At 54.6% G+C, this 20803-nt stretch overlaps 7 protein-coding genes across 7 annotated transcripts; 2 read left to right on the top strand and 5 right to left on the bottom strand.

Moving 5' to 3' along the window:
- Positions 1-53: 53 nt before the first annotated feature.
- Positions 54-2134, bottom strand: G647_06696 (uncharacterized protein; the record flags this gene model as incomplete). Its single annotated transcript, XM_008731015.1, has 6 exons — positions 54-1093; positions 1148-1270; positions 1326-1422; positions 1477-1601; positions 1662-1836; positions 1928-2134. 6 exons carry the CDS (start codon positions 2132-2134, stop codon positions 54-56), a joined length of 1767 nt encoding a protein of 588 aa, XP_008729237.1.
- A 1806-nt stretch (positions 2135-3940) lies between these two features.
- Positions 3941-6590, bottom strand: G647_06695 (uncharacterized protein; the record flags this gene model as incomplete). The annotated part of the gene is made up of 3 exons (XM_008731014.1): positions 3941-6033; positions 6088-6368; positions 6448-6590. The coding sequence occupies 3 exons, from the start codon at positions 6588-6590 to the stop codon at positions 3941-3943; spliced, it is 2517 nt and encodes an 838-aa protein (XP_008729236.1).
- A 1677-nt stretch (positions 6591-8267) lies between these two features.
- Positions 8268-9341, bottom strand: G647_06694 (uncharacterized protein; the record flags this gene model as incomplete). The annotated part of the gene is made up of 2 exons (XM_008731013.1): positions 8268-8703; positions 8755-9341. The coding sequence occupies 2 exons, from the start codon at positions 9339-9341 to the stop codon at positions 8268-8270; spliced, it is 1023 nt and encodes a 340-aa protein (XP_008729235.1).
- A 638-nt stretch (positions 9342-9979) lies between these two features.
- G647_06693 (uncharacterized protein) lies at positions 9980-11819 on the top strand (the record flags this gene model as incomplete). The annotated part of the gene is made up of 4 exons (XM_008731012.1): positions 9980-10078; positions 10126-10200; positions 10254-11039; positions 11094-11819. The coding sequence occupies 4 exons, from the start codon at positions 9980-9982 to the stop codon at positions 11817-11819; spliced, it is 1686 nt and encodes a 561-aa protein (XP_008729234.1).
- Positions 11820-13961: 2142 nt separating this feature from the next.
- G647_06692 (uncharacterized protein) lies at positions 13962-16298 on the top strand (the record flags this gene model as incomplete). Its single annotated transcript, XM_008731011.1, has 1 exon — positions 13962-16298. One exon carries the CDS (start codon positions 13962-13964, stop codon positions 16296-16298), a length of 2337 nt encoding a protein of 778 aa, XP_008729233.1.
- Positions 16299-17602: 1304 nt separating this feature from the next.
- Positions 17603-18853, bottom strand: G647_06691 (uncharacterized protein; the record flags this gene model as incomplete). Its single annotated transcript, XM_008731010.1, has 2 exons — positions 17603-18582; positions 18631-18853. 2 exons carry the CDS (start codon positions 18851-18853, stop codon positions 17603-17605), a joined length of 1203 nt encoding a protein of 400 aa, XP_008729232.1.
- A 298-nt stretch (positions 18854-19151) lies between these two features.
- On the bottom strand, positions 19152-20063 carry G647_06690 (uncharacterized protein; the record flags this gene model as incomplete). The annotated part of the gene is made up of 2 exons (XM_008731009.1): positions 19152-19443; positions 19495-20063. The coding sequence occupies 2 exons, from the start codon at positions 20061-20063 to the stop codon at positions 19152-19154; spliced, it is 861 nt and encodes a 286-aa protein (XP_008729231.1).
- Positions 20064-20803: the final 740 nt, after the last annotated feature.

Genomic DNA, 20803 nt, shown 5'->3' with positions numbered 1-20803 from the left:
ATCCAAGAAATCAGTACGTCCGTCCTATCGTCGTCACATTATCATCCAAGAAATCAGTACGCCCGTCTGGCGAATCGCCCTTTTGGAATGATGGGATGTTTCGCGGGCGCAGACGAGCCCGTCGCACTTGCTGCTGAGCTCGAACTGGTCGTCGGGAGCGGCACGAATGGCTCGGTGTGCGTCGCGGACGGCGAACCCGATGTGCCGCCTTGACGTCCATTCACAGGCATGGTTCCCGTGGCGATGTCCAAGCCGTTGATGGCGCGGGTGAAGAAGCCCAACGACGCGATGGGCTGGTAGTAGGGGACCTCATGCCCAGCCTCGTAGATGCGGGTGAAGGAAAAGTTACCGTACTCGCGGGTTTCACCGTACTCGACGCCATCGACCACAAAGGGCACATAGCCGGCCTTTTGGAATTCTGCAGAGTGCTCGTATTGCGTGGCGAGGGAGACGGCTTCTCCGCCAAACCAGTTGCAGATGTAGTCAGCGTCTCCGTACACCAGTGTGACGCGAACGGACGAGTTGAGGATCTGTTCCAGGTCGGAGAGGAAGTTGAGATACACAAAGTCACCTGTCTGCTGAAAGGCGTAATAGACGTCGTTGTTGCTGCTGGTATAGTTCGTGTCCACGCCGAGGGCTTGTTGCGTCGACGGCAGATTGAGAAAATCGACAAAGTAATCTGGCGGGGTTGGGTCCTGGAAGGGGTGTCGGATGTCGTAAACGCCGCGGTCACCGTAATAATAGTAGGGACCTTCCACGTTATCACGGCACATGTCCGCGGCTTCGGCGCAGAGCGCCTGTCCAACCAGCTTTGTGGTATCGGCAGCTGCACAAAAAGAGATCTGGTCCAAGCAACCGTTGGCCATGTGGCAAGCAAAGTTCATGTACTCAAAAACGGTGTCGTTGACGGCTTTGATGCCATAAGTGTTGTTGTTGGCGAAAAGCGGATAGTAGGGGGCTTGGATGTATTCGTCCACAATGCCGTTGATGATGCCCAGGTTGGTGAATTCGAACGCCTTGCCGGACTGGGTGCCGTTCAGAATTGCTTGGTTTTGCTGGTAGAAGTAGTTGAAGAAGGCGGGGCCATAGTGACCTTGGACAACGGTTAGTGGTTTGTGCGTCGATGATCCACCGAGGGTGAGCTCACCTCCATACGACTCAGTCCACAGGTTGAACTGGGTCGACTGGACCTTAGAATCGAGCTGTGGGAGCGACGCATAGAACCCTTGGAGGACCTCCCAGGCAGCGATGGCAGCAAGATCAGTGGTGTCTGGGGGCTCCATTAGTATCTGTACTGTTGCCATCGCAGTAAAGACCCGACTCACCAATCGCAGTCGCATTAATGATGGGGTATCTCCCAGTCACGTTTGCCTCTGAGGCGCTAAGGAATTCACCAAAGTCGGGATCAAGCGAGCCAGGACCCTGAGTCGGTATGTCAGCTTCCCACTCTTATAACTATCTCGCCTCGCTCCTCACCTTCGAGCCGTATGAAAAACCGACACCTAGCGGCTGGCTGAGAAAGATCATGTTTGAGGCCTCATTCCAAGCGTAAGGGTTCAGTTGAGTGATGAGGTCTTCGGTGACATTGCAGGGGCCAAGCTCTACACAACATTGTTAGCCCTGAATCGAAGTAGCCTGAACCATCCTGAGTCCGTGCTTACCTTGGAACATGCCGATCAAGGAGTCACTGCCAGGTCCTCCATTAAGCCAGAGCGTTATCGGGTCGTTGGCCGGATCATGTCTTGACTCAAAGAACCAGAAGAAGCTGTGGACGTCCGGCGCAAGGTTGACGAAACCCGCGTAGGAGTTGACGCCTGGAGTCGTCTCGCAAACACCCTTTTCGAACCGTCAGCAAAGCAAGAAGGCATGAACAGAGGAGGGATTGGAGACTGGCATAGTAACGCTCGAGCTCTCCAAGAGTTCTCACCTCTTTGCCTGGCTCTTTGTAAGTGATACTGATGCCATTGGAAGTGGTAATGGTCTGTACGCCCGTGGGATCCGCTGGTAATTGCCGGGGCAAGACTTGAAGCTTGGGGCCTTTTGGGTTTCTTCTGCTATGAACGACAGGTCCCTTGACTGCAGAGACGCCAGCAACGAGTGCACCGATGAGGGAGAGGGCTTTTGCAGCATGCATTTTGAGAGCTATTCAACTCAGAGGCTGGGGAAGAGGAAGCCGCAAGTGCAAGAGCTGGACCTGTGCCAGGTAGCTGGTCCTGGCCCCAAATTCCAACGAATGCACTGTAAGTACTGGGAAGTAATCACAGCTCCAAAGCGGACAGGTGAGCTCGAAAGGGCAGAGAAGGTGGGATTCGAGCACGCGCACAGGTTTAAGTACTTGAAGGTGTACCTGCTTACCTTGACCCCCAGCTGCAAACACCGGCAGCACTTCTGCACAACCATGGCCGCTAGACAATCAACCGAGCACTCGGACTAGCTTGAACATCACTGAGCTCCACAGATTGACCGAGATGTGATCGGGATCCCTGTTACATTGGGCAAACCATTTGTCGGGGGAAGAAGTTGTCTGAGGCATATCGACATTTCATGACGTCCGCCACGACAGGAAGTAGCATTGGAGCAGGGATACGAGCTATAGCCAACCTTCAGGGAGGAGTTCGTCTAGAGGAGCTTCGTGGAGCTTGAGCTCTCGGCATTACCTTTGTAGGCTTAGGAGGTGATAGCCTTCACTTGCCTTGCCGTTTCCCATTCCCCATGTGGCAGGTAGGCATGAGGTGGTACGGCGAAACGCCTGGGGTACACAGTACGGGGAGGAGGCAAACTGCATATGCAAGCCAGAGATAAGATCGTGCCTCTCGGGGCATTGTAACGGATCAGGGAACTTTCAGATGCTGGAGCTGTGCCTCGTCAACTTGCCAGGAACCGCTTGGAAGAGCCAGTCATGTTTCGTGTACAGAATGCACCGGGTCTGCACCACGAGAGCTCGAAACCCTCACCGCCAATCGGCTCTTGGCTAGGTCCACCCTCCGCCCATCGCATATGATATTTCTCAGATAAATTAGCTCCGCTCGACAGATGCTGGTTGATTGGCGCCCCAGACTAGACAATGCCGAAGTCGTGCGACTGCCCGAGTGGGCGGAGCTTGGTGGTGTCTTGGGCCTAACAAGCATTATGTGACAAGCGTCTGGTGGTATTGCTTTCTGAGGCTTCTCTGACGCCTGGCTCCGCATTCGGTGGGATGGTCGTCGGGAGACAGGCGGCATGGCTGGGCTTTAGGAGCTGGCCCCGTGCCTGCGGACACCTCCTGCGTCGTATGATCAGCGACTTGTGTCGCCAGTTGACCGTGATCCCCACTGGCTCACGGTAGGGTCCGAGGGGAAACCCCAGCCACCACGAATGGCGGCTTCTTATCGCCAATGCCACTTCTGGTGGCCCATAAGGTGACATTGCAGGGAGGGATTGTCCCAGGATACCCTGATCACCCGGCGGCGAAATCGAAGCTAACCGGGTACTGAGCGAAGGGCAGAGATCCAGGCGGGGTTAAAGAGCAGACAGCTGCTCATGGGTCAGCTTGGTGCCTTGTGTAATTGTGAACTGAGCTTCTCTTTCTAGGCTAGCGCACGCCTGAATTTCACAGCGCGCAACCTCGGCAGATGGATGGCGTAGAATATGCAGGTTGGAACAAGTCAGCACTTCCTCAAGCTATGATGGAAGGGTGAGAACGCAACATTGACCACTCGTTCGATTGAGGGCAACGAAGAGAGGCGACGAGAACGCGAAAGAAAAAGAGAGGTGAGGTTGAAAGAAAAGATACTCCTCGTATTCACCACGTTAGCCAAAGCAGGCGGATCTGCAAGCCACCGGTGTCTGCGCGCGTGCGCTCAGCTCCCCATCGACGCCACCTACGAGCACGAGCTGTCAAAGAACCAACAGAATCGGGTAGAGGCGGAATGTGTATCTTATTTCTCAAGCACAGATCTATCTACATGCTCAGGCCGATACCGAGTTCGTCACTGAGGTCAAGGGCCCGCTGCGCATAGCCTGGCTCCTCGACCTCTTCGATTGTCTGCAGCGGAAACTCGCCCGTGCCCGGTGAGAGCTTGTCGGCGTCAAACCCCTGCAGCCACTGCATGCTCAGGTCCATGTCGTCTTCAGCCATGGCGAACAGATCCGTCCCGCTTTCCAGGTCCATGAGAGTGTCGAAATCAGCTTCGTCCGTCTGCTCCAGCTCATCCTTGATCTCTGTGCTGTGTTCCTCGGGCAAGTCGGTCAATGCAGACGCTGCTCCGGCCGTTGTATGAGAGCTCAAACTTACATCCGACCCAGCAGGCGTCCTCGGAGTATATGCGGCAATCAGACTCCGCTCTTCGGGCGCCAGAGTTGAGTTCATAAGCAACAAGCTAGCCGTCTGCATGGCTTCAGGTGGTGGTGTCAGCAGCAGCGGAGCTTGGCCAAGCTTTTGTTCAACGGGAGGGTGACTGAGCGACTCTTTCATTGTCGGGGTGGCCGCAGCGGCAGCTGAGACCTGAGCGTTCGTCTTGCGAACCGCCGCATCCAAAAAAGAGAAGGCAAAGTCTGCGGACGCGTACATCTCCCGCAGCCTCTGCAACGCTTGCATGCAAAAGTGGAATTTCCGGGTGCTGGCTTGACGGATGTTGTTGTCCGTTGATTTGATGTCCAGAAGATGGATGATGATGGCTGGAAGGAGGCAGGTGACACCAGTGTTTGGTAGGTAACGGATCATGTCCAGGGCGAAAAGTTCTTTATACATTTCGGTGATGTCGTCCGCCGCCTCCCGGACCTTCCTCTTCGATAGCTCTCTCAACTCTGGCACGACCACGACGTTGGGAGCCGATGGCAGAATTTGTGGTCGATGCAGCGCGCTGATCGCTGTCAGGTACACCCCGTTCAACAGAGCACGGTGCAAGTGGACAACTTCTCCATCGTTTGTCGCAACTCGTTCGCGAGAATCTGGCGCAAAGTAAGGAATGCCGGGGTCCAGGCTCTGATGCCACTGATCGAATTCACGGTCGCACTGTATCACATCAGCGGGCTCCGCCGCGGATTTCTTCGGGACCAATCTCATCGTGGTCTCTTGAGTGGCGCCAATCTTGTGACCCAGGGTGGAATATTGGACTGCGAGGACCTTGCTAATGCAAAGGCAGAGCTGCGCGAGTCCTATACACATCTTTGCCAAGGTGACTCGCTTGGAGCTGTCTTTCACCGCTGGACAACCTCCGAGCATTTTGCTAAGCTCGGGTGATAATGACTCCGTCTCGAAATCACTCACGTCGAGCATTTGAACGTCGAAGTCCCCGTCGTTGATCCGCATGGGACGCCGCATGCCAATGGCAATCAATCGGTCTCGCATATAACATGACCACCATATGCGTTTCCACAGTCGACGCTGTTGAGGCGTCATGAGAGGAGCATTGGACGTGTCGCAGTTCAGCCCAATGGTTCTCGCAACGGAGGTCGCGATGCCCAACCAGTGCCAGACGTCCTTTGGGTCGTCGGGACTCTCGTACCAGTAGGTCATCAACAAGGCGGCTTGCACGATCGTAATCCGGTCAGCTTCGTAGTCAAAGTCGTACAGGAGTTTGACCTTCTCGAAGAAAGACTTTCTGGCAGCCTTTCTTGTCATGTAGCCTTGCGCGAGCAAATAGCGCATGTCGATATACGCAGTTGCAGCGAACATGACAGCTTGAAAGAGCAAGAGGCTCACGGTATCCGTGGCTTGGTTCTTCTCGATGGTGCCCAAGAAGTCCTGGAGGTCGATGATCGGCATAAAAGGGTACACGTATTGCACGTAACACCGGAGTAACTCGTTTCGGAAGCCCGTCTCCGGAATCAGGAGAGCTCCCTTCCTCTGCAGGAACTCAAGATCTTCCGTCATGATCATGGGGGATATGGGCCGAATAAATGGCGGGAGGACAATATTTGGACGGCTCGGCTGCTGGGGGAAATAAGACATGGTCGCGGCTAGAGACAATGACGGAGACTGTTGCTTGCTGCTGATTACCGACATCCGTCGAAACCGCTCCTCCTGGCTCAAGCGGTGTCCTTGCGTTTGATCTAGAGAAAGATGTGTTGGCAGGGTTTGCAGAGAAGTCCATCGAGGACACTTACAAAGCATATGCGGCTTATGCTGGAACACATCTTCCGAGCCTTTCAACGACCGGGTTGTCTCGCAGGAAGGTAGGCTTGGCAGAAAGTTGTTGAGCTCGTCAATGTCGTCGAAGATGGGAAATTGTGGCAGTTCCTTCTCGTCTTCCGCCGAATTGCACGGGGACTGGTGAAAGAGCTCCCCTTCTGAATATGTTTTCCTCCGCCGCTTGCCTTCGGTGACGACACATTCCACCTCGTCCAATCTGCAGTTGGTGCATGGAATACCACTCTCGACGACGTCACTGCGAACAGCGGTTAGTCGCCACCATGGCTAAAGCAATGTTGCTGCTCTGGAGCGAGCACAGGGAAGAAAGTGCTTACCAGCGAACCTTTCTCCCACGGCAACAGTGGCAGGCTTTGGAAGCCCGTCGCTTCACAGTTCTACCTCCGGCGGATAGACCTGCCGCCGAAGACTTTCTCTTCGGCGAGGTTTGGGTAGTGGTGGGGGGCGTCATGGTAGCCATGGTCTCTCAGAGCGAGTTACGGAACAGAGTGAAGGTTGTCGCGGGCGCTCGAATTTGAAGGATAGCCGTGTCAGACAGATCATGTCAATCAAAGGTACGAACAGCTCAACGGACAGGAAGACAACCTAAGCCATGGCTTCGAGCGAGGGTCCTGGGTACTGATATGGAGAAAAAGCTGAACGGATCCGACGCGACCCTGGGCCCATCACTGCGGACGAACGCTCAAAGTAGGTTCCTCACCCCTACCCCGGACTACCCCGGCTTGGTGGAAAGGCAGGTGTCGGGCGTGCAACGATTGGACGGACTTGCGATCTGGACCGGGGTCGCTCGAGACTGTGGAGAAGCGAAAAGCTATCATCGGCATCATCCATTCCCTTGGCGGGCATCTCCCAGCGTTTTGCGTCAGTTTCTTCAACAAAAGAGTGGGTGGCTGAGGGGAGGAATGGCAAGAGGCTGCGAGAAACGAGAAGGGTTCCAAGCACTCGCCATCCCATAGGCTGCCATGCTCGAAGAGTTCGAAGGCAAAACCCCCACTAGTCCACACGTGGAGAAGGAAGGGGAAGTTATCCCCACGAGCAGGGATCCTAGCTGCATTGGCAACGGCATCGCTTCCGCCTAACATAGTATGCTTTTGGGGACGAAGCCCAGGCTCCTTCTGTGTAAAAAGTGGCACAGTCCGACAGGAGAGCATAAGCGAGATCACAGACAGCGTATCTCTTCGACATGTTCTGCTTGTACAAGCAGGACGCACCCAGGGTGGCAGAGAAGTCGCGCGGGTCTCACTCCCTTCAGAGGCGGTTATTGATAAATGCAGGAAGAAATGAGGTCTATCTGCGCTAGGGGCCAGAGATCTTGTGGCCTATCTTTGCCTACTCAGGACGAGTACTCCGTACTGTAGTAAAAAGGGCCGCAGTCGGAGGCTGGCTGTGAGCGGGCTTGTGCAATCTATCCCGGTATTGTGTATCCAAGCGCGCAACAAGACTTATGCAGGAGGGCTAGGAGTTATTCCGTCCAGCAACCAGAGCTCCGGCCGTTTGGCCGTGCCGATTTATCCTTCTCTTCGAGTGTCAGCGCGCACCGCTGTGCAGGTGGACTGAGCGTGTTCGGCTATACAAGCGACTTCGGTCTCGAAGATGATTGATTCTCATTGCCGACTAGGCGGGTATCGACACGACACGATGTTTTTCGACAAGCCTGGGGGCGCCTGAGAAGCGGTCTGCAGCCAGTAAGAAGAGTTTTCCCGCATGGTTGGGGAAACCGAGCTGGGATCAGTCCCCGCATTGATGGAGACAAAGTTTTCGAGACGACCGACTAGCGGCGTAGGCACTTTCCGAGAGCCCGGAGCTGATTTCGAGACACGCTTTGGTTTTCGAGGGCTTGTCCAGACTCGACCACTGAGCGCGAGGCCCGCGGGAATCAATTCCCCAGGTGCGGGTATCAGTCGGGTGGCTGGATGAAACAAGCGGATGGCGCGGGGTCTCGTGAGAAGAAAAGAAACGGTTGAAAGGAAGGTGAAGGAGCGAGGACAAAGAAAGGTGGAGAAAGCGTCGAGTCAGTGCTTTCTGACCTCGTACATGCTGATTCCTGCTGCTCTCGCCCTTCTGCACTGGGTCTTCTGACTCGCCCTTTCCGAGTCCTCAGTGTGCTAAAGATACGAGCGGGACTGGGTCCGGCAATTTAACCCTTCTGTGATGCTTCGAGCCTTTGTGCTTGGCTGACGAAGTCGACAACAGAGTCGTGGAAAGACCGATATGTGATGCCTAGTTCCCTCGCAGCGGTCTCCCCATCTAAATCGTGCGACTGATCGATTGTTTGCTCCGTGTCAGGCAGGTGGACACGATCACGTCCCCAGTCGAATTCCTTGATGATGATCTCTGCTGCCTTCTGATAGGAAAACCTCTCTGGCGATGCGATAGTGAAACGTTTGTTGCCCACCTCCGGTCTCAGAAGCGATTCAACATGTGCTTGTGCGAGATCTCTAACGTCGATCCAGAACGGAACTCTTGCCAGCGGCATCGGGTCGACACCAGAGGCCACCTCCCATAGCTTAGCTGCGCTATCATTTAGTTCTTCTAGCCTGGCAACTGGATGGACGAAAGGCCCAAAAATCATGCTGCCACTGATGTCAGAAATATGTTAGACGAAAGGCAACGAATGCACGTACGGAGGGCATAGGGTGACAATATCGAAGCCAGGCTTCTCTCTTTGAACAAAGTCCCATGCGGCGAGCTCTGCGAACTTCTTTGACCCGCGGTATGCGACAACCTCGGAGGTGTTGTTGTCTGCTGCTTCCTCGTACGTCAGAGGATTCCAATCGGCGGCGGTGTAGGTGAAATGTGGCGGGGCCTTCCGATCGACATCAATGACAGAGGCAAACGAAGAAGTGATAACCACCCTCCGAATCTGCGGAGCTTGAGCCGCTGCCTTCTGAACCGATGTCACACCATTAATGGCTGGTAAGAGGAAGTCTCTCTCATTGTCTTCGACGCCAAACGTCAACGGGCTGGCCACATGGATGATCCCATCGATGTCCTTCACAGCTTCCTCGAAAGAGATGTTTGCTGTGAAGTCGGCAACTTGGACAAAGTCAAGCTTCGACGCATACTGTGGCCTTGCATCACGCATGACATTGGCCTTGGCCAGATTGCGAACAGCAGCACGTACTCGCAACCCACGCGCCAGCAGCTCGTCAACGACATGGGCTCCAAGGAAACCTGTAGCGCCGGTAACAAGCACATGGTTAATAGACATTATGATGGTGATCTGTCAAATCCCCAGTACATCACGCTATTCTGATCACAAAGGACTGTTCTGCCAGCTGGTGTAACTCGCGTGCATTTACTACATCCTCATACACCTCAACAGATGCGCATATCGCTTCCATAGCACGCTTGGACAATTGGCTCGGCCCCCACGTCGCCCCCATATGCGCCATCGGCATCTGCTCCGCGACCTACTGAGTACGAGGTGATAGACACTGGGGATCGTGGTGATCGCGCTTGAAAATCGGTGCAATAACGCCCGAGCTCGCGATTATCATCACACGGCTGGAGGGACCATGCATGGCCACTGAAATCGACTTCTGGAAGGAGGAATGATATTCCACAGGAGTCATCCAGATTCGAAAAGGGCGCACATAGTAGCCGGCGAATGAGGTTCAACCCGTAACTCATACCAATAATGCGTGCAGGGTGTTCTTTCCACCTCGAGACCTTCTGATCGATTGCGGGGTAAGTGAGAAGACCGCCACTTACAGCCTTGTCGCTTCTCCAATTTTCAGCCTTGCGCCGTGACCCTCCGTGCTTCTCATTCACTGGCCGCGTGGCCCAAACAAGCAGATGCGTCAACCCAGCACCCGGTCGGGTGTGCCACCATGAAGTCCTCCAACAATGGAAAATGACGCCATTAGTGACCATACAAAGGAGGCTTCCCAGCCGAGTACGGACTTGAGTGCTGAAGAGGCCAAAAAGGCTGCCGTTCTAATTCAGGTCCGACCGTGTACACGTAAAATCTATCACCAGTTGACCAGCGCCAGAAAACATACCGAGGACACCGTACTCGTCGCCAGCTGAACGGATTCGGACTTGATGCCTCTACGAGGTGGTACGAGGTCAGTCTGAGAGAGCATGCGCGTCACAACCGCTACTGAGGTACGCTCAATAGGCGGTCCGAGATGCTCGATTCAAACAAGTCACTACACCCAGACCTCCCAGCCCAGGTGGGGAGAGCGGCTCTCCCGATGCCGAAGGGGACCGGACGACTGCCCCATCTTCGCCTGCACGAGCGAAATGGACTCGAGCGACAGAGATTGCGCGCAGGGCGGGCGCCGACGACCGTTCTCCCTCCGCGTCAGATCTGTCCTCGAGCGATATGAGTGAAGAAGGCCAAGGCTTAGGAACGATGCCTACTCAGCAGGAGAAAGCAGCCACGAGGAAGAGACGTGCCGAAGCCAATGCCGTGCGGAAGAAGACAGCCAAGATGATGGACCTGCAATATTTTCTGGAGATGGTTGATCAGAAGCACCGCTATGGTTCGAATCTCCGAAAATACCACAACTACTGGAAAACGCAAGATACAGATCAGTCGTACTTCTACTGGCTTGACCACGGCGATGGGAGGACCGTGGAACTCCCCGAGTGCAGTCGAGCACGCTTAGACAAAGAGCAAGTGCGCTACCTATCGCGAGAAGAACGCCTGCAGTACCTGGTCAAGGTCAATCCCCAGGGTTTGCTCGTCTGGGCGAAGAACGGTGAGCTCGTGTGGACCAAGGACGAGCTTTTCAAGGACAGTGTCAATGGGATCGTCCCGATTGATGATCCTTCACCCCAGTGGAAGTACAACGCGCCGCCAGCTGGTGGGAGTGACTCCAGCTCAAGCTCCTCGGACGACTCAGACGATGAGGATGACAAAACAGAAGAGGACGAAGGCCAAAGGTATGTGAATGAAGAGGTAGGTAGATCTCGATCCGTACGATGGACTCCGGTCCGCCGCTGACATCCACAGTTCCACAGAGTCAGAGGCCTGTCCAAGGTAAAACATGTCAGCGCAGGAGTGCTCTTCAACCACATGATAAGAACCAGTCTCAAAAAGGGTCACAAATGGATCTTCGTGGCTGACACCTCGTTTCGATTGTATATCGGATACAAGCAATCAGGTGCATTCCAACACTCGTCGTTTCTACATGGGGCACGCATCTTGTCCGCAGGCCTGATCAAAGTAAAGCACGGTCAGTTGAGAAGACTGTCGCCTCTGAGCGGACATTACCGGCCCCCAGCAGCCAACTTTCGAGCCTTTGTGCACAGCTTGCGCGACGCAGGTGCAGACATGTCACATGTATCGATATCCCGAAGCTACGCTGTGTTGGTCGGCCTTGAGACATACACCAAGGCACGCAAACAGTTAAAATGCGCAGAAGATTCGGTAGTCCATGAAAAGGACAAACTACTTGATCCTGATAAGGTTAGAATGGAGGAAGAGGCGCAGCGTGACAAGTCTCAGAGCGCGGAAACAGAGAGGCTGTACCTGAAAAAGCAGCGTGAAGCTGAGGAACGGGAAGTACGGGAACGCAAAGCCAAGCGCAGTCTGACAGGGAGACTGTCGAATGCCATCAGCAGACTGAAGTTTCGCGGAGACAGCGGCGACAATGCTCCGGTAGGAGAGGAACAGGCAAAGCGAATCATGGGGACAGGGCCAGAGGATGGCGTACCACCACCAGAGGGCCGTAGATGATGTCAAATGTATGCAGAGGCAGTGCTGGGTACCATGCCTGAGCTGCACACGGGTTGCAATTACCTGTGTCTTCAGGGGTGGCTGTCGATAGTCTGCTGTACACCAATTGACAAGTCGAGCACAGGTGCATCTCCCCGTCGACTACACAATGCACCCCTCCTGATGACAGTGGTTGCGTCCACTCGACAAGGTCAGCCTTCCGCGCCCGTTAGCCACCTGGTCGTCCGCATATTTGATATTGGAGGGCTTGACAACCCCGTGCGGCGCTTCCTGTTCATCCCCAGACCGTATCCACTGCCATTGGGGAACGTGAGGCGGAAACAAATCCGAGCCTGCCAATGGATTGCGGTCTTTTATATCTTGAAGAATATCTCTTGGGCTCTCTCCATTCGACGAGAAGACCAGTGTCCTTGGTGTTTCGATACATCGCTCCCTCGCGCTGGGTTGGACCCATTGTAGCAAGAAACAAGACATGTGGGCGCATTCCGTCCCATTTCAAGCGAAGGATATCCAACGCGATCTCCAAATCCAAGAGCGAGAGGACATATTTCCAGGCCTTCAATGTTCGGGGGAATACACACTCTCTGGTCGCTTCGTAGTCCACATCCACGAAGGGGAAAGTTGGAGCCTCGTGCGCCGGCGAGAGGAGCATCTTCGGCAGGGCGTAGATCTTGCCCCTAACGTCTACACGTTAGCGAAAAGCTGAAAGAGAGTCCTCATCCGCAGAGCCCTCATGCCCCGGGCATCCATGTACTCGGATGGTATGTTGAGATTACGTCCAGCCACCGAGGCGCTGACCGGTACCACATGCTGCTGTTGGAATGGGACCTTCGAGCCTCTCTCGCCCCAACCTAACTTGATCCCTGGTTGTCCTGAGAGACTGGTGTCGGAGATGGAGCTGACTACCGTTGAACATGAACACGGAGTCTCCACACACGGGGCTGATCTGCGTTGCAAGTTCGACCTCCTGCACGATCCACGTTCTCTGCCAATACGGTCTCTGGACGTGAGACTTTCAGCACGTGCGCAAGAATTACAGACCTCTCATGGATATATCGGTACGGTCTCTCTCTCCCATCGACGACAGAAACTAATGGAGGCTTTCAAGTTGCGTAGGATGAAATCCTCGATCAACACATCGCTATCGCAGGCCGCAAGTCCGAGCCAGACTATTACCCGCTCAGAACTCCGGAAGGTCAAATGGAAGCGCCAAATCTTCCCTGACTTCTTCTCATCGGGCGAGTCCCTGCCGTGTACGCGGAGCGTCAACCCAGACCTTGCCGTCCGCGTCCTCCAATCGTACGTGTGGGAGAAACTTCCATAGGTTTCTCCACACACGTCTTTCGAGCCTTTAATGTGGATTAAAAGGTCATCGTCGCTCTTGCTCGAAGTGTACGAAAGCGCTTCATAGGATGGCCTGTTGTCCGATGATTTGAAGTGCAGCATGCAGCAAGCAAGATTTATTCCTTCGCCCTAGCAAAATGTTCAAAAGTCTTCCAGACGAGCCGCCGTTTCGGAGGTAGGGTACGGCATTTTCAGGCCCAGACATGCTATGTCAGAGTGCGGTTGGGCGTCACACGGATATCGCAACCTGCCACTGCGAGCGTAGTAGCATGGCACCATGAAAAACAAGTACCCGAGATGGATAGCTCAGTCGAAACTGAAGCGTCAGTGAACAGAAAGTGAAGTGGCTGAATGAATCCGACGTATCGAATGCCAAGCTTGTTAGGCGACAGATACTTGGCCAATCAGAACTGACCAGCCCCAGGCATCAACATTTTCTTGATTCAATTTCCAGCACCATCACTAACCGTGAGCACCGCATTTCATGTCAAATTAGATGCCGAACAATGGAGCGGGAGCTGTTCATCACAGGGATCCCTACCAGGGAAAATATTCTACCCACGAGTTGGCGCGCTGGAACAGGCACCGACATTTCCAGTTTTGTCTGGTGGCCCGTCATGGAATCGTTCGGCCAAATTGTGTATATCTATCCATCTCTATATCCCTCTCCCAGCGGTAGGCAAAGACAAGCCATGTAAGTCAGGAAGTCCTCCTTTGTATTGAGTGTCCACCTCTGCTTCTTGCTTTCGACTATAATCACCAGTAGTCACCACAACCATCACCCGTACTCTCTGTACAATGGTCAAAATCGTAATCATTGGCGCTGGCATTTCGGGGCTGAGCACCTACCTCTTTCTGCGCAAGCACCTTCTTCGTGATCGTCACACTGAGGTTGAGCACGAGAGAAACATTGGCAATGAGATAGAGATCAAAATCTACGAAGCCTACGACATCCACGCCCCCAAATTCAACGCCACTCTATTCGACACGTCTGCCGGTGGTGTGAAGGGCGAGCAGGGCCCAACCCTCCCCGCAGACGAGACTCAACCAATCTTTACGCCCCAGGCGATCGGCTCCGCCATTGGGATATCAAAGAATGGACTGAGCGTGTTGTCTCGTCTTGAGGACCATGACGATGACGAGATTCCAACCGGGGCTTCACACAAACTAAAGTCAAAGCGAGGCCCATCTATCATGCACCAACTAGCCACGCACGGCCATCCCATCGACTGCTGGCAAATCAGCACAGCGCGGGGCTTTACCATCGTGGATGTGAAGCTTAGACGCGCACACAACAGGGAGCCAGCCTCGCCGAATGCAGATGCCCAGATGACGGAAGGGAGGGATGGTACCAAACAGACAGACCTGTACCGCGGGATCATGATTGCGCGGCAATCGTGCTGGGAAATCTTGCGTGATCGCGTCCTCGACATCGCCCCAGATACCATATCCAAGAAAAGGGTCACGGATGTGGAGATCGGCGACAAGACAAGCCTTAATATCATCACGTTTGAGGACGGAAGTCGCGAACTTGCCGACCTGGTCATCGGCGCGGACGGCCTGAGGAGCGTTTTACGAAGGGCTATGTTTCGAGGGCAGGGGGAGGATCAAGCTTCTCAAGCTCAACGCAGCGGTGATGGTGCTGGTGCTGGTGCGAGGAAAAGAAGCTGGATCCAAGTCCTGAACGCGTACCTTCCATTCTCCCGACCTAAAACGCCCACTGTCACAAAACCAGACTTTATCTCCCCCCACTACGAAGGCCTAGTCGGCGTAGGCGGATTCATCCCCTCCTCGGTCCTTCAATCGGCAGGCCATAAGCCAGGCACAATGGCGATCGTCTTTGGCCCGAACGGGTTCTTCGGATACGGGTACTTGAGTTCCGCCGTCGCCGCCGTGGCCGAGGAGGAGCAGCCGTTATCGCCACCAACTCCGGGATCAGGCTCAGGACAACCAGAACCAGGACCACACCCAGAACATACAACATCGAGTGTGGACGCAGACCCAACAATCGGCCCCCTCTCGGTGTGGTGGTCCACCTTCTCCAGCCCGACGCCATACCCTTACGCCAAGTCTGACTCTGGAACTTACGCCAACACACAGAGCGCGCACAGCGTACGCGGGACAGGCGACACACAAAATTCAGTCCCAACACAACCGCCAACACAAACACAAACACAAGCACAAGCACATACCTTTGACAAAAGCCTCGCCCTCGCGGCCCTCCTCGGCCGCCACTCTACGTGGAAAAACGCCACAGTGACCGCCATCCTAAAATACGTCAGCACACACGTCCCTGCCCACGAGCACAGCGCTGCTGCCGCCGCCACCACCACCAACACAAATGACAGAGCCCTCGATGCATGCTACCCGACATGGACCACCCCGGAACTGCCAACCTGGACGAAGAACGGCCGGGCCGTGCTCGTCGGCGACGCCGCGCACGCCTTACGGCCCAGTAGCGGGCAGGGGGCATGCCAGGCGCTCGAGGACGCCGAGGCCTTGGCCCTGTTTCTGAGACGGTATCTCGTCGGCAGCAGTAGTAGTGCGGCTTTGGCTACGGATGCGGCTGCGCTTACTCCTCGTGCTACTCCTTCTGCGCCACTCTCGATCTCGACGTCGACACCGGCATCAGCTGACCCAGGCTGTAGCTGTAGCCGTACTCCTCCTCCTCCGGCTCCTGCTCCAGCTTCTTCTCTTGTTCGTCCTTCTGTCGACGTCTCCGAGTCTAAATGCGACACCAACACCGACACCGACACCGACACCGGCGATAACAATAACAATAACAATGGAAATGACAATGACAGCAACGGATTGAGACTGCAATTCCACACTCACGACCTGTCCCGTGCCCTCGCCGCATATCACGCCTTCCGCGCGCCCCGCGTGCACAAGGTCCACGAACGCTCCCGGAAGATGGCGGGTCTCAAGTCCGACATGAACGTCGTGATGGAGTACCTCATGTACTTTTCCCTCTGGGTCATGACGTGGTCGTGGCTGAGTTGGTGCCTCGCTCGACTCGGCGTCGGCGATTGGGAGAGGTATAATGAGGAATTGTTTGGCTATGACCTTCCCGCCGAGGTGGAGTCGTTTCTCGAGAGGGAGGACACAAAGGATGGGGCGAGGGTCATGAAATAGTCATAGGAATTTTGAGGACGTTGAGAGCAGGCCTAAGATTCGGCACCCATCCATCCACGAGCATTATTGGTCGCGTAGACGTGAAGCCTAGGTCAAACGTAGGCATGGGGATGAGGTCTTGGACTCGCGATCACGACGTATTTGGGACTTCCACACAACGCATGCAAATAGATATCATTACGCTAGGAATTCGACAAGTTACCAGTGCCATGTTTTACAGTCGGGAACCGCCTTCGATATGCTGCGTGCTGTGCCATACAGAGATGCCATATCCCGTCCCCAGGGGCAATGCCATCCAGACCCCGCTTGCGGACCGATCAGCATCACAGATCCCAATATCCCCCGAAACATCAATCGCCGTGTTGCTCACAGCAAAATGCCCCACAGAGTGGCCGGCTGGTTCTTAGCCTGCTCGGTTCCCTCTTCAGGCTTGGTGCTCTCAGCCTTTTGCCTAACGGAGTCTGCATCGAGATCAGGTTTTTCCTCATCTTCGGTTTCACCGTCCCAATCCCAGTACACCCAGCCGTCTTCGGACCCACATTGGCTTTGAAGCTCGACCTCTGAGCAATAGTCGCTGGCAGTGGCATATCCTTCATCATGTCGGGAACACTGTACTGCCTCGTCATCTGGGTGTAGAATCCTGGGCCAGGGTGTACACTCTCCCGCGCTGGACTCGGATTCGGGCGTTTGAATGTCTTCACAGCATTGATATCCAGCGTCTTCGGTTGCACCATCGGGAAATGACTCCGATACGATCTTGTTGTCCTCTGCAGGGATTCCCGATGAGTTCAACTCACCCAACCAGTCGAACAGCTTCTGTACATTCTCGGAGTCCTTGGGGGCATCTTCGATGTTCGTAGAAACAGCCGCTTCTGAGATAGGAGCGGCAGCCGGCATAGCTGCAGGCCACGCGATGTATTGGTGATGGTATAGTCGAGCTGGGACAACATCCATACACACAGGCAGGGGGCCTTGGACTCCCGGGGCAATGTGTACATTCGAGGAGACAGGTTCGCTACGTCCGTGATCATAGACGTTTTCCAGAGTTTCCGTAGTATAACTGTTCGGACTGGGAAATATTCGAACCATAGCCGGAGGAGCAACTATGATGTGATCGTCAGGGCCCGTGAGCATCCGTGACGTTCGCGTAGGAGGCCCCCAACACGCTGCTGACTCGTTGCTCCAAGCTTGAACAGCGTCGTTGATGCTGCAATTCGCTGCTAACATATGTGGAGCATAGCCCAGGGTCGGAAGAGTTGGATAGATCAGGTTGTCGCCCATGCTGGGATATACACAGGGCCGGTCTACCGCGTGATAGAAGCGCTGCGTTCCACGAAATCCCCGGTGCATGACGGCCCGGGATCGACCAGGTTATCACCCGTGCCAGGGAAATAAAGTGGCCGGTCTACCACGTGGTAGAAACGTCTGCGCGCCACGAAATCGCCAGAATATGACGGTTCTGGATCGTCCAGGTCAAAATCTGTGCTGAGAGGCTGATAGGGTCGATCTACTACGTGGTAGAAGCACCTGCGTGCCACGAAATCCCCAGTTGATGGCCATTCGGGATCGTTAGAGATGTTTGGTTGCCAGTCGACGACGCTGTCTGTATTGCTTGGACCGCAGGGAAGGGTGACCTGCGTCTCCCCGCAGTCCGAGCAGTCCAACAGTGGAGGCAATGGACAACCATGTGTGGAAGTGTCATGGCTCTCATCTGAGATGCAGCTTTCTTCTAGCCTATGTTTTGACGACGCAGGGGCACAAAGCGCCAGGCCTAGACTCTCCTGACGCTCGAAAAGCGGAGGTCTTGTCTGAGGAGCAGCCGGCATGGACCGGTAGCTGACGAAATCCGGCTCTGGTTGGGCCTGGCCACACGCGTACTCGAAATACGGAATTCCCCAGGCTGGGTGGACAGTGTCCGAGGGAGGGATATATCCGTGTTGCGCATCATGGTAAAACAAAGGACTTGGGAATTCGAGGCTACCGGTGTAGCCAGAACTGCATCGTGAAGGACTATTGTTCGTAGAAGACGGCTCATCCCCATAAGGCATCTTGACTCTAGGTGTGGCGTCAGGTGTCGTGGGAAGCGAGGGCTCCGGCAGGGAGACAGACCCGGTGAGGAGGTCCAATTGAGGACTGCCATGTAGCTGCATTCTCTTGACGATGACCGAGCCTCTCTTGGTGTCTGGGCCAGGCAGAGGTTCAGGGAGTCCAGCGAAGGGCGGCGACTCTGCGATATTCACTGTTGGGTCTGTGACGTCTTTATCTAAGGGCCAGTACTTGTTTCCTGCATTCATATTAACCCAAGGTCAAGGTGAAGTACAGATCGACAAACCCTTGAGGACAGCCTCACGACCAACGTGGACGTCTGGATCGACGTGATAGCCTTGGTCCTCACAAGCGTAATAACAGCCTTCCACGTTCTGTGAGTCACTGTCACGAAGCTTTCGTCGCTTTGGTGCACGTCGATTGGGGCCCTTCAGTAATATTGTCGGAGAACTGAGGCTCTGACTGCGGTGCCTCACTTTGCGTTTCTGGCGTATGGACTTGCCGACCATTGTTTTCGTGGAGGACGAGGTGATGATAGGCATAAACAATCTGAACAGCGGTAAAATAGAGGAAAAGGCCAATGCTTAGGGAAGAAATGGTAAGAGAAGTGTGTATGGTGCAGACAGGATTGAGTGCTGAAGTCAACTTGATGCTGACGCGGACACCTCGAACTGCTCTTTCCGGTGCCGCTGCGGGCGAAGCTGCGACAAGCACGAGGGAGAATGATGAATCAGGAGGCGCAGGCAGGCGCGAGCGAGTTTGGGGACTTCGGCATCGTGCTGTCTACCAGACCCGAGATCATTGCTCTTAGACAACGCTTCCCGACTGCAACGGCGGCTCATGGGCCTTCCTCTTCACCTTTTCGACCAGAGTCTCACCGTGGTGTTGGGCTTCCAATCCCATCTGCCTCTCGTGTGTCTTGCGAACTCGACGTAGTGCCCAAAAATTGTACAGAGCGAAAAGCAATCCAGCAACAATCATGCAAGCTCCTATTACGATAGCAGTGATCCTTGCTGTTATACTCCACACACCATGCTGTGCAGTGTAGATATTGACCAAGGTGGTTACGAGACCAGCGACGGAGTTCATGGCGACGGGCCTATCGAGCACTGGTTAGTTGGGCGAATTTCTTGCAGCGGAAAGATCATACAGAAAGACCCTGTTGATCAGCCAGACGTAGTTCTCACGCCAACGAAACCACAGCGCAAGACACCCTAACGCTCCAACAATGCAGAAAGCCCCAGAGAGCCAGAGAAGCCCGATGTTGGCAATGGAATGGACGATGGCATGAGTGACCTCGTCGTCATCGTTGTTGTCGGCGTCTTGAAACGCTTCCGACTCCTTAAAGGTCGTGAACGTGCCCGGTACGACGAGGAAGCCAGCAAGGATGATCCAGGTAAACAAACTAGCCAAGATGTTGTAAAATCGAGGTATCTCATCAAGGTGAAGTAGCATCTCCATATATCGTGTCTGAACAGACGGAACCCGGACCAAAGGCCGCTTGGACACGTGTGTGTCGGAACGGCTCAAGACGCTGGGTTTGGCCGAATCCTTTCGCTTGAGAGAGTTCGAAGGCTTCCCTCCATGAATGGGAGCGGTCTCGGCGCGCTGGACGGCTTCAGGTTCCCCGTGACGGCGACCATCGTCCGAGTGTACCGTGGTGAGCGACGGAAGAACTGTCTGCGGGCTCTCCCTTCTCTTCCCAAACCCGGTGGACATGGCGTTGATGCGACTCAATGGTGGAAGGACTGTTACTGGAGGTCCTAGGCATTGACAAGCCAGGGGAATCCAGGACGTCTGATGAGGGTCACGGAGGGCATAGGCAACTTTATCAACGATCGCGGCAGTGCAAGAAAGCGCCGAACGTGGCAAGCAAGGATGGTAAAGGCATTGCGTCGATACTTTCCTGATAGAACATCACGTTATCGGCTTGACAGGCCGTAGTATGATACTGATGGGTGGCTCGCGCGGCTCAGGCCAAAACAAACTGTGGGCTATTGTTGGAAGGATACGATTCCAATGCAGGGTGACGGCGTGTTGCAGAGTGTACATACCAGGGGACAACCATTGATATCCGATGGATCGTGGCTCTGCTCGCCGGATCGACAACGTTTCCAGTCGCAACTCGCTGGATTGAGATTTCGTGTCGGTTGGTGTTTGAGGAACCTGGAAAAAGGTGCCTGAAACTTGGCCACAGCCCTGGCGCTAGCATTGCTCAAGCAATGACAATATCGCGCCCGTCGGACGAATAGTGTAGATGTGATGCCCATCACTTTCTCAGTGCTCCTCGACTTCGGTTGGCATGTTCGTGTTCACAGCTTGACGTCTGACAATGTCTGCGGTTCCAAGACCGCGCGAACAGCCACCTACTGTAACAGCCCGATTTGTCGTGATGTGATACAGTGCTCTTGTCTGCTAGAGGTATGCCGATCCGTAACGTACGTGGCTACACAGTACAA

Source organism: Cladophialophora carrionii (assembly GCF_000365165.1).
Source record: "Cladophialophora carrionii CBS 160.54 unplaced genomic scaffold supercont1.5, whole genome shotgun sequence".
Taxonomy (NCBI): Eukaryota; Fungi; Ascomycota; class Eurotiomycetes; order Chaetothyriales; family Herpotrichiellaceae; genus Cladophialophora; species Cladophialophora carrionii.
This window is presented reverse-complemented; position numbering and strand designations above follow the sequence as displayed.